The 26,438-nt window shown below is 43.1% G+C and overlaps 1 protein-coding gene across 2 annotated transcripts in view; it reads right to left on the bottom strand.

Annotated features, from left to right (window-relative positions):
* BLK (BLK proto-oncogene, Src family tyrosine kinase) overlaps positions 1 to 26,438 on the bottom strand; it is a 52,207-nt gene that overhangs the window by 9,954 nt on the left and 15,815 nt on the right. For both annotated transcript variants that reach the window (XM_066253417.1, XM_066253418.1), the window contains exons 2-6: positions 9,798 to 9,906; positions 7,388 to 7,439; positions 5,562 to 5,655; positions 4,489 to 4,587; positions 3,243 to 3,346 (exon numbers count right to left, since the gene is read on the bottom strand). In XM_066253417.1, the coding sequence (XP_066109514.1) occupies positions 3,243 to 3,346; positions 4,489 to 4,587; positions 5,562 to 5,655; positions 7,388 to 7,439; positions 9,798 to 9,905 (457 nt within the window). In that variant the 5' untranslated portion in view covers position 9,906. The remainder of the gene's footprint in view (positions 1 to 3,242; positions 3,347 to 4,488; positions 4,588 to 5,561; positions 5,656 to 7,387; positions 7,440 to 9,797; positions 9,907 to 26,438) is intronic.

Genomic DNA, 26,438 nt, shown 5'->3' with positions numbered 1-26,438 from the left:
ATTTCTTAACCCTGGAAGGACCATATGATTTTGGACTGGGAAATTAATTTATCCACACACGGATATCACTAAACTGAGGCATGAGAAGCTAAGGGATGTTCTGGAGGCCACAGGGGGCTAGAACCCACTCCCCCTGCTCCTGAGTTCCTTCCCCGCCTTGCAGCCACTGGTGTGGCTTCAGATGCAAGCAGAGGGGTCTTGCTTTGGAGTTCTGAGGAGCATGTGTGCATGTGTGTATAGGTGTGTCTCGGTGTATGTGTGGGGGCTGATGATGCCTGGGCAGTCCCACAGCCCCAGCTCTGTCTGGCCAGTGCCCATCTTGGGCTGGCTTCTCACGGTAGGCAAGGACAAGAGGAGGTACTCCGGCCTTAGAGAACTCCTCCTTCCTCTAGGCTGAGGTCAGGAGTCCCTATCCCTCTAGAGAGCACCTTAGCCATAGGCAATGATAAAAACATCATTTCCAGGGTGACATGACCTGATATCTGGGACTTGTTTCAAAGTAATGGGGATATATATGAAACAAGATTGGCTGAGTTGATCATGGTAGAAGCCAGGTGTTAGGTACAAGGGGTTCCATTTGTACTAGTCTCTCTACTTCTCTGTGTGTTTAAAATATTCCATACAAGAATATAACATAAATGTTTTACTCTTGGGCATAGCTGCTCTGCCATTAAAATGGAATAGTGGCAGGAGTAGGTTTACAGTTTATGAGTTTATTTACAGTTTATTTACATAAACTGAGTATGTGAAACACAGTTTATTCTTGTATTATTATTTATGAATTGTTGTATTATTTTTATACGAATAATTGTAACCCTACTTTTGCCCCACTCTGTGTGTGTGTGTGCACGCACGCGTGTGTGTGTGCACGCACGCGTGTGTGTGTACATGTGTAAAATTGAATGCATCCATTGGTGCGTTTCAGGAAGTTCTGCACAGAGCACTCCAACTTATCAATGCAGCCCCCTCCTCAACCCTGGTCTTGACTTTTTGAGGGACAGTGAGGCGAGAGCTTCCCTGAGCCTCACCATGTGTCATAGCAGCTCTCTTTGTCCAGCTTTTGCTGCTCTGGTGTTTCCACTCACTACAGATCTCAAGCCATGAATGGAGCTGAAGGACAAGCCAAACCTCTGTCCGTTCTCACTGTGCCAGCCATAGGGAACCAAATCACAGTCCAGCCACCCTCCTCCCTTCCCCTGAGGCTGCTGTCATCACCTCTTCTCCAGTTAAAATTTGGCTCTAACACGTCCCTACATGCAGGGCCCTGATACACAAAGGCTTTCTACACACTGTTGGGGCTGCTGCCCTCCATATCCCAGGCAAAGTCAGCTGACACATCTTAGATCTGGTGAAGCTATTTGGGGCTCCTTTGATAGTTTGGGCTCTGACACTTGTTCACTGTTAGCCTCGAGTGAATCACTTTTTCCCTCAGAGACTCGTTTTCCTCATCTTTCAAATGGGGGTTTTGACTCAGTATCTCAAAAATAAACCACTAGTGTCAAACATGTACCAGGAATCATATAATAATAAGGTTCATAGCAGCATGTTCATAATAGTCCCAAACTAGAAACAATCCCAAGTCTACCAACATCAGAATAGCAAAATAACTTATGGAATATTCATATAATGAATTCTGTATAGCAATGAAAGTGAACAGACTATTGCCATACTCAACAACATGGTTGAATCTGTTACAGGCTGAATTGTGTGCCCCCCAATTCCTATGTCTAAGTCCTAACCCTCAGTATATCAGAATGTGATTATATTTGGACATGAGGCCTTCAAAGTGCTGATTACATTAAAGTGAGATCATTAATCAAATATGACCGGTGTCCTTATAAATAGAAGAGATTAGGATATGGACACGCCCAGAGGGAAGACCATATGAAGACACAGGGAGAAGACGGCCCTCTACCAGCCAAGGAGGGAGCCTTCAGCAGAAACCAGCCCTGCAGACACCTTCATCTCAAACCTTCAGCTTCCAAAACTGAGAGAAAATACATCTCTGCTGTCACAGCCCTGTTTCTGGTGCTTTGTTACAGCAGACATAGCAAATTCATATATAGACCAAGCTGTTCTAAGGCCAGTGGACTTGGAGTTGTTTCTAGTTTGGGGCTATTATAAACATGCTGCCATGAACCTTATTATTATTGCTTCCCCATACCCATTTGACACTAGTCATCCATCCTTGAGATACTGAGTCAATATCCCCATTTGAAATATGAGGAAACTGAGTCTCTGAGGGAGTTAGTGACTCACTCAAGGTTAACAGTTAACAAACTCACGATGTTGAGTGAAAGAAACAAGAGACACAAAAATAAAAATGGTGTGATTCCATGTGCTTAAAGCTGAAACCCAGAAAAACGTCAGTGCAGTACTAAAACCATACAGCAGAGCAAGGAAGGATTTTCTTGAAAGTCAGGATAGCCATCACCTCTCTGGGGTGTAAGAAGGTTGAATCAGAAAGGGGCATAAGTGGAGGAGTGAGAGGGGCTCAGGACTTCTGGAAAGTTCTCTCCAGTACACATGTTTTTATTGACTCTCTGTTTGTAATTATGCATTTATTTATAACTTATGCAATTTATGTGTTCTATATTTTATAACAGAAAAGAACTTTAAGAAGGAAAGGGGAGGAAACTATGAAAGGATGAGAGAAGACCCTGTGGCCAGAGGGTGAACTCAGAAAGGCTTTGCTCAGTGGGTTCGGATCCCTAAGTCCCCTAGTTCTCCACAATCACCACCCCCTTCTTTTCTTTCCAGCCGCAGGTCATTCCACAAACGAATGCTGCCTCCCAGGCTCCTGTAAGTGCCTGAGGTCACAGTCTCCAACTGAGGTGATTTTTAAGGGCCCTTTCTGCTCCCAAGATTCCAGAATGTGTTCCTGGATTGCCTGCCCGCTTCTGACCCCTCCAGCCTCAGTGCTCTTGCTGACCTGGAGACAACACAGACCAGCCTGGGCTAGGACCAGCTCTTCTAATGCCCATCCTACCAGCGTCTGGGTGCGTTTCTAGCCTGGGTGATGAGAAAACTGTTTGTGGCTGCAGCCTCAACTTCCACTGCTGGGCTCTCGCTGGGCTGCCCAGGCAGGGTCTGAACTGGGACGGAGACTCGGGTTTGGAGGTTGCCAGGTTCTTCTGGGGGGCATCTCCCCTACCTGCTGCCCAGTGCACTGCGGCAGCCAGGCTTCAGGTGGGGGATGCCCAGAGCGGCACAGGGAGGGAAGGGCTGCCGCCCACACTCACCTTTGCTGGTTTCACTCTCTCTGATAAGAAAGGAGCCCACCTTATTGATTGGAGCCAGAAGCTGCCTCTCAGAATCTCTCCGGCTAATCGATCTAAAGAACCACCTGGAAAAGGACAAAAGCAGGCAAGCCTCAGACAGTAGCCTTGCTCCTTGGAACAGTCTTATCCGAACCTCTCTCCTCAGCTGTGCCTCTCCCCCCGCCCCCCAGGAAATACAGTACGCATTCCTGTTCCCGAGTTAACCCTGAGCCCACGCTCCTCCCAGCTTGATCTATGAAACATCGCTCCGTGTCTGTACCCCCTTTCTTCCCACTTCTGGACTTACTGCTTTCTTGAAACAAAAACATTATATGGGCGCCCTTTGTTAATTTTGCTCTAGGAAAAGGCTCCCAACCTGCTACTCTGGAGCACACTCTCCCCAGGGCAGGTCTCTGAAATAGACTCCCAGGGCACGTTCCCCTGAGCATGGACCGGTCAGTGCGGAAGTGCCCAGCGGTCCCAACGTGCTGGTCCAGGGAAGGGCACCGGACCGGGAGCGCGGGACAAGGAACCTTCCAAGGGCCACCATTGCTGCACGGGGACAAGTGAGGTCACTAACCCGGCTCCCGCACTTTGCTCATGAGTTTGACAGACTCCAAGCTCCTTCAAGGGCAGAACCACATCTTACTCATTTTACAGCCTCCCTAATCTTTGGACAGAGCTGGGTCCCATTTGCTTAATGCTTATTGTCTGAGGGAATTAACGGCCCAGGCCCCTGACAGACCTTCTTGGTGCTCTTCGGAAGTGGGCTGTGAATATGCTGCTCCTCTCTAATCCGATTCTGAATGAGGCCACCATCCTGGGAGTCCCCCCCATATCCAAGCCCGAGTCCTGCCCACTGGAGGCACTGGAGGAGGTGTTGCTGATCACAGCGCCTTCTTGTTAGCTTGGAAGGCCATGGGACATTGGGGACATTTCTGTCCAGGTAAGCCAGGAAAGGGACGATTCTCACATTATAGATGGGAAGAGTGAGGTGCTCACAGAGGAGCGACTCCTTCCGCATCACGCAGCAATTAAGACGTCGTCTGGGACAGGAGACAAGGCTTCCCCAAGAGTTCCAGCCCCCTAGCCCTTCCCTGCTCCCTCCGTGCTGGGTGCACACGGGCTCATTGCTCACCACTGCCGGGCTACGCCCTGCTCAGCATCCCGCAGAGCAGATGCAGCAAGTGTGCCTGTGCTTTGAGGGGCCTTCCATCTGTCCACCTACTTTTCTACTTCCAGGGTTCCTACTCGGGCCACAAAGTTGCTGGGCACGTAGCCTTCTCTTCCCGTGATGAGAGACTTGGCCAACCACCAGTCTCCAGATCTAAGGGAAGAAGGAAAAACAAACATGAGGTAGTGGCTCAGACGGGCTCTCTCTGGGGCAGCGCACAGCCATGTACGGCATGGTCTCATCCCTGCGGGGCTGATGATTCACAGAGGCAGACAGCCTGGCACGTGACGGGGAACCAAGGCTAGTTACTCTGTGACTCGGGGGCTATCTGGGTTATTTCTAACTCACTGGTGCTCCTGGTCCAGGGGAGGCAAGGGGGGTGGTACAAGCTCCCAGGGACAGTTTGTCCAGACAGCCTGACCAACCCACCAGGACCCCGGTCTCATAGAGAGCAGCCTTCCTCTTGATTAATGGACTTCTTTATAATGCAGTGGGCGAGTTGGGACTTTACAGGAAAGACAGAAACAGGAGGACTGCTGATGAAAGGAGGAACGGGCCAGCCCATGGATAGTCAGACAGTCAGGGTTTTAGCTCAAGGTCACTGCAGAACTTCAGAACAAAAACAGGCCTTCAGGACTCTACAGGACAATCCAGGTGTCTGAGAGCAGACTCTGGAGGAGTGTCTGAGAGGGAACGGTGAACATAAACTGGAGCTGATTTTATAAGTACAGTCCTGTGCGAGGTCTCGTTTGGCAAGGGAGACAGATATGGACACAACTGCCTCCAACACAAAGCTGTGATGGAGCAGCTGGGCAAGCACTGTGGGTGTCAGGAGGGCTGCATGGAGGGGGTGACATTAAAGGGGGCTTTGAAGGAAGAGTAGGATTTTGACAGCAGACCAGAAGTCACCCCACCCGGAAGGCTTTGGGAAGGCAGGTGGAAGGAAGAGGGCGGGGTCAAGTTTAAGGAAATGCTGGGTCACTGGGCTTGGAGCTGGGCAGTGGAGAAAATATCCTGGGGGCCGCCGCAGGGCGTGTGGGGGGCGGAGGAGGTGGCGGGTGGGCGGGAGTTCTGTGATAAGAAGCTGCAGGGACCTCTGATCACCAGACAGCATTTGGGAAACTTACTCTGTCAGGATCTGCAGCTTCTCCCCTTTCAGCAACTGCAGGTCACGGTCATTCACTGCCATGTAGTCATACAGTGCCACCACGAAATGCTCTTCTAGAGGGAACAAGGAAGAGAGGGCCACTGCTCAGGCCCCCTGGACGGATGCCAGGGACTGGTGTAAGCCTGTGCTATGAGCCATCTTCCAGTTACTAAGAGGGTCAGGAAAAGGCAAGGACAGAGGGGAGCTATGGTGAGCCTTATCACTCACTGATGCAGAAGAAGTTTCTGTCTGGCAGACTGGCCTCCTGTCCTTGATGCTGGGAACAAGGACATACTGCCCCTCTGAGCCTAGCATGTCTTTCCTTCTGGACCCCACATGGAAACCCTTAGTCCGAGACAGGGCTATTGTGTAAGGGAATTGATAGCCCAGAGGTCTAGAGAGATCAGCTGCATGGAACTGATGGCCACAGACCCAGTTTGGAAACCAGTGTTGGCAGACCCCTTATCTCCTGGAGGCATATGAGCTTTTCCTCTCTTCCGCCTCTTCACCTGTCCCTTCCAGCCTCTATTCCACAGGGAGCAGTGGTCTTGGGACATGGCAACTGTAACTCAGATCTGTAGCCATGCCCAGGGCCTCATCATTGTGCTCCTGGCTGGCAGTTCCCCTACTGGCTGGTAGTCTCCAGAATGGAGGTGGGGCGAGGGTTCCGGAGCTTGGCATGGCCTCTTTCGAATGACACCGCTAGCAATGAGGGCTTCTCTGCACAGCTCTGGGTAGTCAAGACGCATCTGGAGAAGGTTACCTGGAGACCACCTATCTTTCCTGGGAGGAGACGACTCAGCTTTGTCACTAATGCTTGGAATGACCTTGGACAAGTCACCTTCATTTGGTGGGGAGAGGGGTTGGAATAGGCGTTGGAGGCCCGTCAGGTTCTGCGATTCAAATTCTTGTACTAAAAGCAGTGAGTTTATTTCCTTCCCTTGGGCTTCCTTTCTGGAGCTGCGATGGCCCCTGATGCTAATTAATTGTGATCTCCAACAAGATAAGAGACACCAGGTGAAGTCACTAACTGGGTTTCAGGCCTTGCTCATGAGTTTGACAGGCTCTGAGCTCTTGCAGGGGGACCACGCCTTACACAGCAACCCCAGTCCTTGGACAGAGCTGGGCTCTGGGTCCTGTTTGCTCAGTGCCTACTGTGTGAGTGATTAACCACCGAGCCCTGGCCCGTGAAGGCCGCCCCACTGCTGCTGTGTGGAAGTGACTTAGGAAGATGCTGGGTGTTCTGCTCTGTTGTCTGCTAATTCATAACGAGGCCACCATCCTGTGAGCCCCTCCTGGGATCTGAGCCCCTGACCCAGGAAGGACAAGGTCATTTGCTGTGTCACCTCCACAGTCGTGCAAGTGTGGTATGGGTGGTTAGAGGGCCAGCAGGGGCCTTTGGAAAGCAGGCTGGGAAAGTGGGGAACAAGATGATAATCCTGCCCGGGGCCGACAGGGACTCAGGGGGAGAACACTGACCGTGGGTCCTCACCCTCTGAGGTTGGGAGTCAGGTCTCTAAAAGCCTGGGTTTCTGTTGTATTCACTGTAACTCGTCTTGTTGTGCTCACTTATACTTGGTAAACTTTTTAAAGAAATACTGACAGGGGCACTATAGGAAGTGGCGCAGGGCGCCTGGAGAGGCCCCCAAGGGCAGGTGAAGCTGGCTTTCCTCTCTGACCCTAGCGGGCCTGTGTCCCTTCCTCTCCGGGAAGCTGCTCCCAACTGGTCCCTTGTTCTGCCTGCACGAAGCTGGGCCTGGGCAGGTGGCCTGTGGAGCCTCAGCTTGCAAAGCAGGCCCTTCTTACCTTGATCCGGGTGCGAGTGGGGAGGCACAGGGGCCAGATGCTTAAACACGACCTGAGGTGGAAATACAGGAATTAGTTCAGTACCCCGGGGCGGGGTGGGGCCTGCTGGGTGGTGGCTGAGACTGCCGTGAGGAGGGCTCTGTTGGCACCAGAGTTCATGCAGGTAAATTCTACTCCCCAGGGACCAGGGCCATGTTGAACCACCCCTGGAACACTTGTTATCTGTGTCCTGACCATATACTCATTTAGAGGAGAGGTATGCAGGGGAGCTCCAGCTTTGCAAGAGGCAGCTATGGAATGGGGGCGGGGAGGGAACACCCAATCACCTGGCTCAAAATGGTGAAGTTGCAAAAGGGTATTTGTTCTCAAGGAAAATTATTTTTTAAATGTATTTCCCTAAAACTCAATGAGTATATTCCTAGATATATACCTTCTAGAGAAACTTTTTGCCTATGTGTACCAGAAAACATGTACAAGACTACTCCCAGCAGAAATACCTAACAATACATACATACTAATTACATAAAAATTATTAATGCATAGAACCCACCCTTATGACCAATGACCAAAGAATAGACAAGCTGGGCTGTGATCATGCAATGACATCCACGGAGCTGTGTTGGTCCATGAGCTGCAGCCCCTGCAGCCCCGTGGCTGAAGCTCGCAGTGAGAAGCATAGCTCTGAACCCAACTCTCAGAAGAACACATGCTGCTGGATTCATTCGATGTAAAGTTCACAATGTGCAAAATTTAAATAGCGTTTCGGAATATATGCATATGAGGTGACACAGAAAAGCAAAACTAAGGAATGCTAAGCACAGTCAGAATGGTGGGGCCTGTGGCCTGGGGCCAGGGGGACAGACCGAGGGACAGCAGAGATCTTCAGTGGGACGAGCCACTTTCTGCTTCTGAAGATAAGAAGGGCTGCACTAGGTGTTCATTTTATTCTCCTTCGTTCAACCTGGCATACGTGTTATAAATAATCTTTTTTTGTATTCCATATTTATAAATATTAAACCCAATTTTGAAGTAGCATTTCATAAAATGGTGTGTATAGTATGGCTCTTTTGAAAATATAAACACATCACTAACACGTAGGAAAAGGGTCTGGGGGCAGGAGGTCTGCAACATTACTCCAGGTATCATTGGGTAGTGAGGTTATGAGAATTTACAGTATTTTTCCATAATTAATCTGTATTATGGGACTCTTTTAAAAGTTAAGAGCCTTCCAGGCTTTACTACTTACTAGCATATAACTTTGAAGAAATTACTTAACCTAACTTTGACTGAGTAATTTATTCAATCAGAGAACTCAATAATTAATTTATAGCCCTTCGATTATTTATTCATTCAACAAACATTTCATTGTTATGTAACAAGCCTTGCATTAAGTTGGGACACAGATGGGGTGCTGGTTTATCTAAGAAATGGGAGCAGCAATCACCACCCCCACTAAGACACAGTGGGAAGGGGGAGCAGGAGAGAGGAGCCCAGGTATGACTTCCAATTGCCACACACCAGAAGGGGATAGGTGGCCAGGTAGGAGCAGGGGACACAAACAGTCATCTAAAAAGGCATCTTTAGAAACCTGTCATGTCAAGGGGTGCTAAGGGCTTTGTAAAAAAAAAAAAATTAGAATTGTGAGCTAGGCCCCATGAACACTTACTTGCATAAGGAAGCTTCTGGATATGAGTGAAGGCGGCAGATGTAAATAAATGCCCCAGACTCCCCCTCCCCCTTCTACATACACCTTTCCTCAAGCTGACCTCTCTGACTTCTCTTTCTCTTCAAGGCTGCCCTTGCCCAACAAAAACTAGCTAAGAATTACTGGGGGCTAACTATGCCCAGTCCTGCGCTGAACGCAACCTTACAGCATTGCATATTTGTATCTACATGGTATATTGTTACATCCCTATCAGAAAAGCAATGTTATTCTACTCATTTTACAGATGGGAAAATTGAGGCCAAGGAGAGTTCAGAAACCTGTTTTGGGCCTCGGCTGTGTGGTTCAGTGGATAAAGCATCGCCCCGGTACAGGGAGGTCATGGGCTCCATCTGGGTCAGGACACACACGAGAAGCAGTCAATGAGTATACATCTTAGTGTAACAACTAAATGGAACGAGTTGATGACTCTCTCTCTCTCAAATCAATGGGGGATAAATGCTACTTTCAAGACACAGCTAACAGACTTAAACTCCAGCAATCTGGGTGTTAAACATTCTACAATACTGCCACCCTGATTTGAGCTGGGATGGCACTGGATGGGGCCTGTTTGTGGGAGCGCTGAGTTATCACGAGAGGACTCTGGGGCTGGCTGGAGACAAGGAGCAGCCCCCAGGGAGTCACCCGTGTCCTGTGCTCTTCTCCCTCCTGCCCCGCCCTCCCCAGCTGGGAACAAGGGTCACTCACCAGGGGTGGCAGTGGTGGGGGCTCTCTGCTCTGGCTGCTGACCTTCACGGGGCTCCATTGGCTCTGACCCTTCTCCTTGGTCTGCTTCTTGCTGCTCACCACTCCCATCCTGCCAGAGAGCACACAGCGGATTGGCAAAGCGAGTAGGTCTTCAAAACTTTGTACGGAAGACCTCCCCCAAACTCCTTCTGGGTGGCCAATTAGAAAGGTGGGATGGAAGTGGAGGACAGTGAAGTTGAAAGTCAATCATGAGGTCAGAGGGAGTTCGGTGGGGTAAGCTTGCATCCACCTTTTTGTTCTCAGAGTAGGAAGAAGTGGCCCAGAGGGGAGAAATGACTGAATTTAGGACACAGTGGTCGTCTGGCTTGAGGGAACTTCCAGAAACTGCCGGGTGGACCCCAAACCTCTAAGGACAGAAGCCTTGACATCTCGAATGAGTGTGACCAATGGGTCTGGTAGTCTGGGTTTTAGTTGTTATTTGCCGCTGACTGCATCACCCTGGAAAGTCACATTTCCTCTCGCGACCCATGTTAAGACAGGTCTGAGGTTCTTCCTTACTCAGATATTCAGGTCAGAAGTTATATATTTAGGGCACGCAGATAACACAGGCATCTGAGGCCAATTGTAGCTTCTCCAGTAATAGCAGAGGGTCTTCTTCAGAGGTGAGAGGAAGAAGGCCAAGATTTTTCTTGGGAAAAGAATCTCAGGACGATAGATATAAGAAAGACCCTAGATTCGTGGCCACTATCGCCACCACCCTCATTCCAGGGCTGCTATTGAGGGGGGCTTACTCTTGACCAGGAATGTCACAAGCTCTATCTTGTATCATCTTTCCAGCTCTCTAAAGTAAGTGTAAGTAGGTATTAATACGATCCTGGGACTGTGGGTTGAGGCATTAAAGAGCTGGTTTACAGCTCTTTACAACTAGCCAATACAGAACCAACTCTGGAGCCCTGGCTGACCCAAGAGCACCACCACACTCCACCTCACACCTGCATCCTGGGACACAAACATTTACAGAGGAAAGGACTTGAGTTCCTGCTCTCAAAGAATGACCGGCCCTGCTGTGAGGTCCTGGGTGGAGTCCTGATGCCTTTGGTTGTCTGCATAGTATTTCATCGATTCTGAGGTGCACCTTTTTCATATTCAGTATCTCTGAAACTGGAATACTTTTTACATTTGATAATGGTTCATATTGTAATTAGGAACAACTTTTTTTCTTGTTTAGGGATACATTAAAATAAATGCTAGCTTTCCAAGTGATTGTGTCTCAGAATCAATGAAATACTGTAATGTTTCTTCTTTTTGTTTCCTAAAGAGTTGAAGGAACATGCCTCATATTATTTCTTTTCAAACTGAACTTGAAAAATGCAAAAACTATAATAATTTTGATATAGGACAGAAAGCCACAATAATGAATACTCCATAAGTATTGTTGGGTATGTTTTGCATACAGAGCATGTAATACTGCACATTTGTAAAACAAATAATGCCTTCTGAAATAAAATACTTTCTGTATTTAAGTAGTTTCTTTGTGTGTGTTCAAATCAGCCTTAACATCAGATGAAATATAGTGCCAAAGTTACAGGTCAGCATTTTAGTGTTCAGAGATTTTTGGGTGTCAGAATTTTGGATAAAGGATTATCGATTTACATTGGGAATGGTTACTTAATTTTATTAGGTGCCTACTTAGTATCTATTCATATGAAAGTTTTTATTTAATTGTTGATGTAATAAATTATGCTGATAAATTTTCTGGTATCAAAACATCCTTGCATTTTGGAATAACAGCTGTCTGGTTACTGTACATTAGTCTTTTTGATACACGGGCACTTTTTTGCAAATACTTTACTTCAAATGAGAATTTATATTTCCATGTGGGATTTGTCTATGAGGCATTAGCATTAAGGTGATGCTGGCTTCATAACATATACCAGGAAATCTTTCATCTTTTCTCCTTTTGTCTTGAATAGTTTAACAACATTGGGACTACCTGTTCTTTAAAACCTAGGTAGAATTTAGCCGATAAGTCATCTGTTCCTGGGCCCTTGAAATAATAAATCATTAAATACATTTCTAATTTCTTCTACAGAAATGTATCTGTTCAGAAACATCCCAGTTTTCTCTGTTCCCATTTTTTTTCCTTTCTTGCACCATTTTAATAACTTATGTGATTTATAGGTCTTTGATTTCCTCCATATTTTTCAATGTGTTTCCATAAAGTTCTACATAGTATTGTCTTATCATTATTTTAATCTCTTTTGTTTCTTGATTATGACCTCTTTCTTGTTCCTAATATAAAGTAAATGTACTTTCAGTAAAAATTGTGGTGTTTAATTGGATAAAATTATCTGAAGATTTCTATGACTGAACAGTATTAACCAAACTTTAAAATTATGAAAAAGAAGACTGTAATCAAAACAGCATGAGATTGGAGCAGGAATAGACTGCTCACCAGTGGAGCACATATGGGAGCTGGAGAATGTGGCAGCTTAAGTCAATGGAGAACTGAAGGTCTGTTTTAATAAATGGTATTGGGAAAATGGTTATCTACTTAGAAAAAAATACAATTGGACCCCTCCTTATGCCATATTAAAAGATAAATTCCAGGAGTATTGAAGAAAAATGTAAAAAAGAAAAAAATTCAATTGGAAGAAAACTTAGGAAACAATTCATATGACCCAGAGTTTGGAGATGAGAATGGACAAAAACAGAATAGCAGAAGCTAAGAGTGGACAAAAGACACATAACAAAAAGACAAATTCATAAATGTTAAAGGTATTACATGGTAAAAGAAACCATCATGAAGTCAGCAGATAAGCAACAGATTGGGGGAAAGATTTGCAAAGCAGACAGCCGATAAATGTCTATTTATAATATACATAGAGCTCATGAACATTGACAAGAAATATGGGTCTAGCATACAATCCACTCAATAGAAAAATGCATGATTGTAAATAGGCAGTTCATCCAACACAAATCCAAATAGCTAAATAAACATGTAAAAAATGTTAAAATTACTTACCGGTTGGAAAATGCAGAGTAAGATAATAAAATATCACATTACATAAAAAACAATTGCTAAAACAGTGCTTGGCATGGTGCAAGAGCTTAATAAATATTTATTAAACAAACAAAATATGAAATATTACCAATCTTTTAGAAAACAATCTTTCAAGTTCTATTAAAATTAAGAATTATGCATACCTTTTGACTTATAAACCTACTTTATGGGACTCTCGCAGAGGAATAAAGCACCATTACATGAGAATATATGAGATATCAAAATGTTAATTGCAGCTAAAATTGTAGCAGAAAAACCGCCCCCCCCAAAAAAAAAACCCCAAAAAGCTTTGCAATTGCTCACTCATTGAGGAAGTGTTGAATACATCTACACTCTAAAAGTCTGTGGAATATTATGCAACTATTTAAAAGGATGTGCTAGGTCTTTACCAATGAAGCTAAGAGGAGTTTTTACAACATGTCGTTACATGAGAAAGCAGGATGCAAAGAAGTCCACGCGGCCATCCCCTAGTTAGAATACTAAAGAACGAGACAAGCCCTGTAGAGGCACGTGCACATGGTTTTATATGACAGGAAGAGAGGTCCGGGAAGATGCACACCAGATTGTTTACTTTGGTTATTGGTGGGGGAAGCAAAGATAGAAAAGGGAGGTGGAAGGCGCTCTCCTCCCCCGAAATAGGAAGTTTAAAAAATTGCATGTGGTGTGGGTGGGTTGTTGGGCGTTAATGCAAAGCAGTGCTCCAGAAAGATATTTCCTAAGATGTGAATATTGTTTATCTCAGGATTTCATATTTCATATTTCATATCTCAGGATTTTCATGACAGGACTTCATGTGACTTTTATCTTCTTTTTTATAATTTCACATATTCTTGGAATTATTTAATAGTAAACATATATTATCAGTACAAGCAGAAATGTAAAAATAGAAGGTGAATGACAGGCCCAGCAACAGAGGGGGTATAAGGCCTGGGGGCAGGGCCAGCCCCAGCCATTGACAATGGTCACTGAGCAGCCAGCCAGGGCAGCCTGAGTCTCCTGACTCAATGAAGGGTGAGTGTGCAACAGCTTCTAGAATTTTCCAACATGGACTCCTGTTTCTGGGCCTAACTAAATGAACAGCCCTCTTTGGTCAGTCATATTGCCACCAATTTTAAAATGACTGTGCAAACATTTATGTCCACATAAACAACATAATTGAATATTTAAGTAACTTGACAGAGAGTAAAATGCCAATAATGATATCACCCACTACTTATAATTCTTTGTCTTTCAACTCCTTAGCAGTGAAAACACATGTGATTTTTCCATGGGTTTTATAAATACATAGCTTCTCTACAAGTCCCTCCCCTCCAATGGTTCTGACAGGAGACTAGAGTCCCTCTGGAAGCCAGGTGACAACTAGAGCTGGGCCTGGTCTGTGCGCTGCCAACCCTCTGTGATATTTTACCCGTTTCAGGCTGCTGGAGCCAGGAAATGTGGATGTCCAAGCAAAAGCCAAGTGCAACGCATTCAGGTGGCTTTACTGGACTGAAGACACTGGGCTCTCTTTCAGGAGTAAAGGATGGATGGGGGAAAGGTATGAGTGTGTGTGTGCACATGTCTGTGTGTGAGAGTGCACACACGTGCACCCGTGTGTGTGTGCATGGCAGAGTAAGTATGTGCGTGTACCTATGTGTACTTGTGTTTGTGTGTGTACATGCATGCATACGTGGTAAGGGGGTTAAAGAGATCAGGAAGGTAGAGGGGACTCTATCTGTGTTTTTGGATTGGATTAGATCTCCTATTTGGACTTTGACCAGAGCAGGGAGGTCAATATTGGCCCCAGGGAAAACACCGAACACCTAAAACATCCCCAGCCTGACAGGGGATGTGGTGGAGATATCGACTGAAAATAGAGAAATTAAAAACCTTTGTTTCTAGTTGCCAACCATTTAACAGGTTGAAAAGCACTTGGCATTATTCATTTGATAGTCCTGATAGCATTAATAGGTTGATTATCTCATTTTATAGCTGAAGATCCTGTCGAGGTAGCATGCTAGACCCTCCCACCACGGTGGCAGAGCTAGGAGCTGGAGAGTGCTCTCTGCCCCAGGACTACCCTGAGCTTGTTGCCCAAAGCAGGTACATGGGTAGCTTGGGCTGGGGCTCCATCCCCCTTGGCTCACAATTCAGGTTCAAGTTTACCCATGTACCGGAACTTTTCTATGGGGCTGCCACCGTCTTCCAAAGCCCTCCCCTCCAGAGGAGAAACCTTTGCTGGAGCGAGGAGATCAGAGGGTGAGTGTCACCCTGGAATTTTGTGTAAAGACTCAGACAGCCTCCTTCCTCCTCTCTAGTCTATGTGGGGGTGAGTAGCTGATCCAGGGAAACTGGACTCAAAAGCAAGCTACATATTGGCTGTGTGAACTTGGGCGAATCGCTTAATCTCTTTGAGTCTCAGTCTCCTTACCTATAAGATGGGGAGACATGGAACCATTCCTCATTTCAGACATAAAACCTTCCTGAAGAAAGCACACTCAAAGTAGAATGCTGAAAAGAGGCAAACAATGGACGTTCTTGTTTTGAGGGAAGAGAGCAGTTTTGTTTCTACAGAATTAAACCGTATTATGAAATTCTCAATTACACTTTCCCTGTCTGGCAAAGTTTCACAATCTACTTTCAGCTTTTCACAGACATCTTTTAATTATGCATTTACCCATGATTATTGCATAATTCCAATGACTATTTGACTATTTGTGTAAAATTAGGGGAAAATGTACCAAAATATTAAAACAATTGTGCAAACCCTACTACCCAAATGAAAATGATTGTTCTGCCAAGATTGGCCATCTCTTGTAATGTTTGGGAATGTCCTCTCATCAGCTGATGTGCTCAAGTCCAAATTCAGCACATGGAAAATGTTTTGAGATATTGACACATAACAAGCAAATATACAGGTTTTATGGAGGTCAAGGATCAACAGCCTATAATACAGAATTCATGTGGTTGTCATGCAAATCAAACAGTTGAAGTTGGGAAAGAACAAGAGCTTAGAAAGCACTAAGTAGATCCTCATGAGAGTGACCACAGGAATTTGGGTGACACTTTCCCTCTCCAGAGCTTGCTGGTGCTCTCAGGCGGCCCTGGGATTCATGGGGATTTCCTACCTTTCCTTTTGGGGTTATCTAAAATCCAATCCATAATCAAATTTCCCCAATTGTCTCAAAACAGCTTCTTACTGTTGCTTTGCCTTAGTTAGGATTCAAACAAGCTTTATACATGATATATGACTGTAAAGTCTTTATGTCTCTTTTATTGGAGTTGACCCCCCCCCAATACACAGACTTTGATTTGTTTCATGGCATCGGTTTAGAAAAACCAGGTTGGGACGAGGTGGCCGAGTGGTTAAGGCGATAGACTGCTAGAAAAACCAGGTTGGATTCTATATAATGTTCTGTATTCTATATATTTCTTCCTTGTGATAGCTCATAACGATTCCTCTATCTCCCAATTCCTAAACATACAGTTAACTTTATAAGCTCCATTAGATTCAGGTTTATCTTTTTCTTATAGGAATGTCTTATGGCAGGACATGTGCTTCGTGTCATATATTATCAGAATGTTTCACGTGCTATCAGACAGGGATCACACTGTCTGGCTACATCACATGTTGGGCAAATAAGTTTGTAAAATATGATTTTTATGTTTGCTTGCTTATAGTTTGCATTGGTGGCTGGGTAGTTCCAGGTATATGTGGTCTGTGAAATTGCAAATTACATTCCTGCTTGGGAAGGGCCATTGTTTTGCTAATGTTTGCTGGAGGAGAGGTTTTAGAGCCAGAAAGTTGTGTGGAGAGAGAGAAGGTGTGCAGATGGAGAACCAGAGCTGAGGAGCTTTTGCAAGCTCTGCTGAGACTGGTGGGGCCTTTGATTCTAGGAGAAACCGGAGAAGATTATCCTGGTTGTGGAACCAGAGAGTGTGTGTCAGTGGCTTTGGGAGCCCTGAGTGAAAGGGAAGTGTTTTTTCCCCTGTGTGTTTGCTCGTCGGCCAGTGTGAGACTTTAATAAAGAAATGGCCCACCATTTTTTGGCTCCACTGTTTCTTTACCGTCTGCCTGAATCCAATGAAAACCTGCGTGTGAATTGTCATGACGGCTGCCACTACTGGCCCTACACCACCTTAGTGATGCTAAGATAAATCTGAGTTCAGGTGATGCCAGTCTGATCCTACTATTGGAAGCTTCTCATCCACATTTCAACTAATGGTCCCATTAGAGGTTACTAAATACTGATGCTCTAATTCTATCATTCCTTCCACATTTGTTAGTTGGGAATTGACAGAGTAAAGGATGAGAAAGAGAGAACATCAGAAAAAATGTGCATAATTCCATCAGGGTCAGGTAATATTTGGATATAGAGAAATAATACTTTCCCAAAGAAATGGAAACAGGAAACTTATTCAGAAAACAGAGTTTTTCCATTGGCTGGATTGTAGAGTATATAATAGAAATATTCAAAGAAGCTACAGTTAACACCTTTTGTGATATTTTAAAATACCAATAGAATATTTGCCCAGCTAGTGTAGGAGCTGACACAGAGTTGTGACTCCTAACTGAGCATGTAAGCACCTCTGTGCATGTGTGGCCCCCTGGCAAGGGATGAGGATGAGTAACAGAGATGATTTGTGATGTGTGTGTGCGCCCTTGGTCAATGTGGCTGCCAACTTGGGCACAGAGATGAGACACATGTGTGGCTATTTCCATTTTGTCAAAGTGAAAATATTTCCACAGTGGAAATTCACTCCCCACAGTGGTAAAGTTGATAGAAAAGATTTTTTAGGTGGTAAAAAGTTTGAGAGTATAACGTAAAACTGCAGGAAGGAAGGCAGGATTTTTGTGAAGCTGTGTTAAGTAAATACAGACACGCATTATTGAGTCACCTACATTTGATCCTATTTGATTCTGCTGGCACCGAGAAGCTTGAAATTTGTTAGACTACAATGTGGGGGAGTAGGAGGGATGGCAGCACTGTGTTGATATTTTAAATACTTGTGATAATGACTAGCCTGAGAATAAAATTACTTTAATTGGAGACAATATGTAAATTTACGTTAAAAAAAACCCATGATAGTGATAATTAAAACATACTGTTGATATGGCAAAATATAAATACAACTACTGTTGTATTTTATATTGATAGGACTGTGGACTTTAATCTACTTTGCAGCTTCTAAATATTTCTTGTGCTATTTTTATCATAAAAAATTAAATCATGAGTTCTCTGATCGCTGATGGAGTCAATTCGACACCTTAGCACAAATGTTCTCCAAATTCAGTTTGCATCAAGACCAACCGGAGTGTGCAGATTCCTGAGGCCCAACCCCAGCATGCCCAAGGCGGGGCTCCCGGATCAGTCTTTTTCACAGGTACCCCCTACAGGTGCTGATGTAAACAGGTTGACCAACCCCCGCTTTACCAAGACTCTTTCTTTTAATTGGCTGAGTTTCTGAAGTATGACTTGTAAAAAAAGGAGTAAAAGATAGTCTTGCCAACCTTGGGGATTTCCTCCCATGAGTCCCTCATACATAATGCTTATTGTTTTTCCGCCAGTGATCCTCTTATCTTTAAATGAAATGAACTTTTTTCTGTCCTCCATACAAACAATCCTTACACATGAACATATTCCTGTATAGTTGTTTGTTTGTTTTTTGATGGCAGAAATAACTCCCCTTTCTATAATAACAATGAGCATCTGATACCTTCTGGTTCACAAAGTACTTCCATATTAGGTATCTTAGGAGCCTCAGAACGACCTTAGGAACTAAATGAATTCCTCATCCTTATTCTCAGACAGGAGACTGAAGACAGAGGTGACAAACCGGAAGTGTGGAGCAGGGATTTCAGTCACGTCTCTCACTTCAGAACCTTGCTCTCCCCCACAGGGGTTCACAGAGATCCTTCCTCCCAGATACAAATACATTCAAGACTTGAATTTTTTAAAAAAGTCACTATCTCCATCATTCAATTCTTTTGAGCTGCCTCTCCAACGTTTATTAAGCACAACCCAGAGAAGAGGTTTGTGGGTAGAAGGGAAGCACCCCTACCAGGTTTCTGGGGGCCGGAGAAACACTTGGACTGAAAAAGTTGGCTTTGCTTTATGCTTTCAGACATGAATTGGAAAAGGTTAATGACAGCCTGACTGGGCGGTGGCACAGTGGATAGAGCGTCGGACTGGGATGTGGAGGACCCAAGTTCGAGACCCCGAGGTCGCCAGCTTGAGCACGGGCTCATCTGGTTTGAGCAAAGCTCACCAGCTTGGACCCAAGGTCACTGGCTGGAGCAAGGGGTCACTCGCTCTGCTTTAGCCCCCAGTCGAGGCACATATGAGAAATCAATCAATGAACAACTAAGGAACCACAACGAAGAATTGATGTTTCTCGTCTCTCTCCCTTCCTGTCTGTCTGTTGCTATCTGTCCCTCTCTCTGACTCTCTCTGTCTCTGCCACAAAAAAAAAAAAGGTTAATGACAGAAAAAGAAAGAAAAGTCTCATGTCCCTGGCATTTTGGGGTTAATTGTGGTTATTGAGTGGAACTAGAGACACAGAAGTTTAAAATTAACTAATAACACTCTTCGTTGTAGGCTTTGTCTCTCCCATGAGAACAGGAATTCCAATAATCACTAGCACAGTGCCTAACATTCCTTCCTATTCAAGACTAGACACTATGCTTTGTGCTTTACATATGGTGCATATCTAGCCCCAACAACAGACATACCCCTTCCCATTTTACAGATGAAGAAACCAAGGCTTAGTGAGGTTTAAGGGCTTGCTCAAGGCTATACAGCAAGTCACAGACTGACACTTGAAAAGCAATATTTTTACTCTGTCCCAAAGTCTATGAGGTAATAAAAAATAAAACACTTGTGATAATACCTGTGAAGAATGTGAAACTGATTAGAAAATTAAGTGATAAGTAAAAGTGGATTATGGTTGGATTTTAGGACAGAATGAGAGTCTTAGACAATTTTAAGTTATTCATCTGTTTTTAATTACCATTGTCATTCTCATTCTGGACCAGCCCTATTTTTCCAGGGCCAGACAGACCTGTCTGAGTGAACCACTTACAAGTGGAGCTAAATAAGTAATAGATTCAGCTCACACTGAGCAAGGGCTGTGGTGGCATGCTACCTTCAGCCTTTCTTAGTCAATAGTTTATTAGTCATTTTTATGCTGACATAAAAATCACGCTCATTAGAATTTCAGAATATATAAAATGAGAGGAAAAACTAATAGAGCTAGACATTTCCAGTAATATCTTTCAGGAATGACTGCCTGAAACTAACAAGTTGAATTAAAATAAGCATGCAATTTAGGTTTAAGGAATCACCCAGGGAAGAGGCACCTTTGCTGAGAGGCCTAGTTCAATAGTACTGTGAAAAGGACAGCACAGTGGTTGTGACCAAGAGAACACTTCTTGCCTTTGGGAACTCAAAGGAACGTGATGAATCTTCTTTGGTGCCTGATAGCTGTTTGACCAAGATAATGTGGTTCAGTCACTGCAAGCCTCTGTTTCTTCATCTGCATAATGAAAATAATTATTATAAGGAATAAAGATAGTATACACAAAAGGTTGGTATATAATGAGTGTTTTATAAAAGTAGTAATGGGGGGGGTCTGGAAAAGATTTAGACATATCATTAAGTAGTAAGTTCACAGATCTGGATACAAGCACCGTCATGGCCACCATGGACAATAATAGCACCTAACATGGTTATTGGTACCAGGCATTACAACTAGCATTATATGTCTTGTCTCACTTTTTTGGAAAACCCATCTTGTTTCTTTCTTACCTCTTTCTTACACCTTCAGAAGAACCCACACATCTTAGACACAATGCACAGTCTATCCTTCCATTGGAGGAAGGGGCCTGTAGGGAAATAGTTCTATTCAATAATCAGTTCAGAACAATGTAGTCCTTTATGCACAAATATAAACAGTCAACTAAGTCTCAGAAGAATTAGAAGAAAATGAACAGTATTAAAGAGAAGATTCAAAATAAACAAAGAATAATTCAAGAGGAAGCAGAGCTAGAGTGTAGAAAATAACTTTTAAGAAAACCTCTATTTAGTGTCCTCAGAGAAGTTTTATAAATTATATAAATTTAAAAGAAATAAATTGATGTGAAAGAAGACTAGTAAAAAAAGGAGTTCTTGAAAATTAAAACAGTGATTAAAAAGTATAAGAAGGATATGGCTGAAGTTCACATTAATGGTCTGAAATATGAAGTCAAGATACATTCTAGCATAGAACAGACTATAAGTGTTAGGATTGTGTAATATAACAAATGTATTATATATAAAATAATAATAGAACAAAAAAGGAGTATGTGAAGTTGAAAAGGAATATAGTGTGTGGGAGGGAGTCAATAGATACTGTTTAAAGTTGATAAACTAATACATAAATATTTAACTATATTATTTTATATCATAAAGTCAACCACTGAAAGGATAAGAAGGATAAGAGAGGATACAGGTGAAAAGAAGGTAAAGAAGAACATTCTGCATCTTTCAGGAGATATCAATATATTTATCCCAGAGATATATTTAAAATGAAAGTGTTAGTATTCTTTAAAATTCTAAAGGTAACAGAAAGGAAACTTTGAAACAATAAACATTAGCATTGCTTATTTGTGAGATGATACAATGAGAGGCAAGCTTTTATTTTTTAGTCTGGGCCCTTTGGGGCTGGCCAAATTAAAAAAAAACAACTATTTTCATGGGTAACTAATATAATAATAAACTCTAACTCAGTAAATGAATGACAAGATAAATACAAGGTGGGGCAGAAGTAGGCTTCCAGCTGTTTGCTTGGAAAATAATACAATAATTAATAAATAATAATACAAAAATGAACTGTGTGCTTTACATCCTCCAAACTATAAACTTACTTTTGCCCCACCCTGTACATTAGTAAAAGAATAAAAGAAATCTGGCTGACAAAGAAAAATGTCCAGAGTACATTATCATTAAGTGAGAGTAAATTGCAGAATGCTTTGAATAATATGACTCTGGTAAAGTAAAAGAAACAAAAAAAGAGTATATAAATATATTTGCAAATGAAATGTCTAGAAGTCCTTGGTATAAAGGAAACTGTGAACAGAGTCTCTTCTGGAGAGTGAAATTGGCAGGCAAAGGGATGGAGGACTTTATATTTTGCTTTACAATACCTCTGTGCAGTTTGGATTAAACATAAAGCAATATCCTTAAATCTGCAATACCCTTAAGTGCCATTTTAAAAAGTGAAGTTACATGGAAGAAACTAGGCAATCCCACCCCCGCAATTACCGGACATGTGCCCCTGAGCGACATTAGAAAGAACCAACAAAGGAACGAAACGCTTTCCTCTACCTGCTCGGGCCACGCTCACTCGGAGGACTCAGCCTCCTCTTTGAACCGCATTCAACACACTTTCTTCCTTGAGCATGTAATTTGCTTTTGTTGCAGGAAATATAAAACGTAGAGAAGCAGATAAAAATTACCTACAACCCCATCATCCTGATAACCGCTGTTAACACTCTGGTATGTAACTTTCCATTACCATTAAAAAAAAAAAAGCAAAACTGGGATCATTATCTACATCCTGTTTTGTGACCTGCTTTAAAAGAGGGTACTTGGCCCTCTTTGTCACCTCTTTTGCCTGTAGTATTGAATGAAAGGCTGTGGGCACATTATTGGAAGGCTGTACCAAACTTATTTTACCCACTGCTTTTGCTACTCACCCAAGTCGTTTCCATTTTTTTTTCTTTCTTTTTTTTTTAGTATCAGAAGTAATGCAGCAAAAATATCCTTTTCTATTGCCCTTTATCTTTGTCCATGTCCCGAATTAATCTTGGTTGGGCTTAGAAATTCTAGAAGTGCAATCGCTAGGCCCAAGAGCACACCATGCTTAAGTCTTCAGACAGATTTTGTAAATTTCACTTGGCAGCACATGACTATGCATTTCCCTGCACTTTCTCTAATAGCAGTTATTATTTTGTATTTACTAAGTGAATTTACTTAAAAAGTTGTGGTTTTTTTTCTAACTTAATTTTTTTTACGCAGGTAATACACACATGCTGAAAATCAGAAAATCCAGGTCAATGCAAAGGGAAAAATAAAAATCACACTCAACGCCACCATGTCTGGACAGCCACTGCGAACATTTCAGTGACGAATTTCTAGCATTTTTCATATATGCATATCCATCTTTTTAAAAATAGGGTCAAGCTGTTTATACAGATTAGGATGTAGTTATTTCAGCAAACAGTACAGTGTAAACTATATATAAGTACCAAAATTTTGGAAGCAATATTACTAGCTACATGCCATTGCAAAGACTTAACATTACTTTATTTAACCACTATTGGTCAAATAAGTTATTTTCAGCCTTTGAAACCTGTAACAAACCAGTAATAAACATCTTCGTAAAATAGATATTTAGTTTTTGCTCCAATATTTTCAAAACTATTTTTCTATAAGTGGAATTAATAAGACAAAGAAGATGCACATTTTGAAGGGTCCTCATCTGTGATGTTGAATGGGTTTCCACAAATGTAATGCTGACATGCATCCTCACAACGAAGAACCTTCTCCCTGGTTCTTTGTCAAAGGCTTTTATCAGGTTTTAAAGAAATCTTTGTCAATCTGCTAAATAACAGGTGATAAACAACATAGTTTTAATTTCATTTGCTGTTAATATTTATTATATATTTTTCAACCACTTGTGTTTCTCATATTAAATTAGTTGTCCGTGCCTTCTGCTCACTTTACATTGAGGTATTTATCATTATCTTAATGACATATAGGAGCTCTTTATATGATTTCTGTATTTGATTTATACATTATTTCTCATATACATTACAAATATTTTTCTCAATTTATTTAGCTTTTCCATGTTGTTATTGTACACAAAGGTTATCATCATTATCTAGCTAATTTATTAATCTTTCTCACCAGTCTTTGTCTTTGATGTTCACTTAGAAATTTCTTCCCTACTCTAGGTTTATAGAAATATAAAACTAGTTTAAATTTTTTACTGTTAATTATTAATTTCTTACATGTATAAGAGCACAGAAACTAATGTAACAACACTAATACTAAATAGATGCTAATATTTTGTCACACTTTCTCAGTTCTCTTTTTTTTTCCTTCTCTCTTTTTATGTCACAGATACAACTAAAACTTGAGCATTATTTTCCCGTCTTGGTCTTCAAAAGTAATCGTTATCTTGAAGTTAGTGATTTTGTGCAGTTATATGTATGAACAGCCACAAACAATATACACTTTTGCTTTGCATGTTTTGCAAAAATGGTTTCATAGTGCATGTGACCTTTTTACAATTTGCTTTTTTTTACCTGAAATTGTGTTTTTGAGAGGCTACCTGGATCCCTAGTTTTTCTAGTTTTTGTTTTATCCTATTTCTTTATGTAAATATACCTCATTTTATTTATCATTTATTCATCTGAAGTCTTATGTGTGATAACCTTTTTTTTTTTTATTGAGAGATGGGGAGGCAGAGAGACAGACACCTGCATGTGCCCTTACCAGTATCTACCTGGCAAGCCCCCTATAAGGCAATGCTCTGTCTACCTAGGGCCACTCTTCCATTGCTTGGCAAGTGACCTATTTTAGCACCTGAGGCCAGGCCATTGAGCCAACCTAAGCACCCGGGGCCAACTTGCTCCAATCAATCAAGCCATGGCTGCAGAAGGGGAAGAGACAGAGAGAAAAGGGAGAGATGGAGGGGTGAAGAAGGAGATGGATGCTTCTCCTGTGTGCCCTGACCAGAAATTGAACCCAGAACTTCCAGACGCTGGGCCAACACTCTACCTCTGAGCCAACCAGCCAGGGCTTATTTTTTTAATAAAACTCAAAATTTTGAATGAAAATATGTGCTCATAATAGAAAAAAATTACATATATGATATTAGAAAAAAGAAAATTTCCCATAATTTCAACACCTCTGTTGCTATTTTGGCGTATCTCTTCTTGATCTTTTTTGGGGGGGGGCAGATACAAACATTTAAAAACTTTTACAAAGCTGAAGTCAGTATGGAGCATGGTTTGAAGTGGGGCCTTTAAAATGGATTTAAATCCTGACTTTCTAATTTATAAACTATATCACATTTGTCAACTTTCTTTATCTTTTGACATCTCATTTTCCCAGTCAGTAAAATACTAAGAACTTTCTCACAGGGTTGTTGAGGGTATTAGCAAATTCAAATCCTCAGCATGGTGTTGGGCTCAAATAGCCTCTAAATGTGTATTAGTCGTTATTACTGTACAGACTCTTATTTAAAACTACATTGTAGGTCCTTTTGTATCATTCAAACTTACAACACATTAAAAATTTTTTTCTTCTTCTATATTTAACATTTCTGTATAAATTGCTGCCTACATTTCAGATCCCCTTTTACTGAAGCTTTATACCAACACTATGAAACTGTTTCAGGATTCCTCATCCAAACCGTCACATTGCTTTCCAGAAGGACTATGACAACGGGAGCTGCCAGCAGCACTGTGTGAGCCCGCCTGCGGTCCCCAAGCACCCAGGCTAGGCCAGAACAGTATCTATCCTTCCTCCCTGTGAGGAACTACTTCTCCCTAGGACAGCTGGATTCAACCAGGCGGTGGACCCTGCATATTTTCTTACCCTCTCCAAGCCTCAGTTTCCCTGTCTGTAAAGTGAGTTCTGGAGCGGCTCACATGCATGGCCCTCACTGACAGCCAGCCATCCAAGAATACCCTACCCCCACTTCCACTTCTGTTTGATGACTCCTCTTGGAAGTCCCCTCATCTCCACAGGCACAGGGCTGGGCTGCCCTGGTTGCTGCTGCAGATGTGGGTAAAATGTACTCCTCTGGCCTTTTAGAAGTCACTCTCAGCTCTGCAAGGGGCCCTGGACTCGGGGTCCCATTGTTGGGCCTAGGGGAGCAGGACTCCACAGTGTAACAGGGCCAAGAGCTCTGCCGTCAGCACAGGCAGGTGCTGGCTCTCACACAAATGATACATCAGGATGAACTCCCAGCCTCATTTTAGTCATCACCTTTCCCCTCATGGCCCAGATCACAGGAAGAGTAGGGATTGTTAAATCACAACGAATGCATTTAAGTCAGTGCTCTGCTTCTTCCTGGCTGAGCCACTCTCCTTATCAGGGGGCCGCTGTGAGGGACGCAGGCATCTTATGTGCAGCACTTTATAAAAGTTACCAGGTGCTAATGGTAGCTGCTTCATTAAACCCCACACTTTCTCTTTCATTAGGTTTCTTTCTACAGTCATCAGAGAAAGAACATCTGCCTGCTGGGCATGGCTGCAGGGCAGTTTCCAGCCCCGCTCTGCAGGAGGACAGCTATGTGCACTCCAGAAGGCCCAGAAGCCCGTAGGGCTTTTCTCTGTCACTTCTACTGAACAGACTAGAGGTTTCCAGACTCCTGTTCAAGCCCTGGGAAGGCTTCCAAAGGAGGCTCTTAGCTTTCTGAGGTCACAGAGGATTTGCATAAAATCAGTACGTCTGAGAAATCGAAACCACCTCCATCTTTATTCCCACCTGCTTCCCTCCTTCCTCCTTCCTCCTCCCCTCCCTCCTTCTTTCCTTCCCTACCTC

Source organism: Saccopteryx bilineata, chromosome 1 (genome assembly GCF_036850765.1).
Source record: "Saccopteryx bilineata isolate mSacBil1 chromosome 1, mSacBil1_pri_phased_curated, whole genome shotgun sequence".
Classification (NCBI taxonomy): domain Eukaryota; kingdom Metazoa; phylum Chordata; class Mammalia; order Chiroptera; family Emballonuridae; genus Saccopteryx; species Saccopteryx bilineata.
This window is presented reverse-complemented; position numbering and strand designations above follow the sequence as displayed.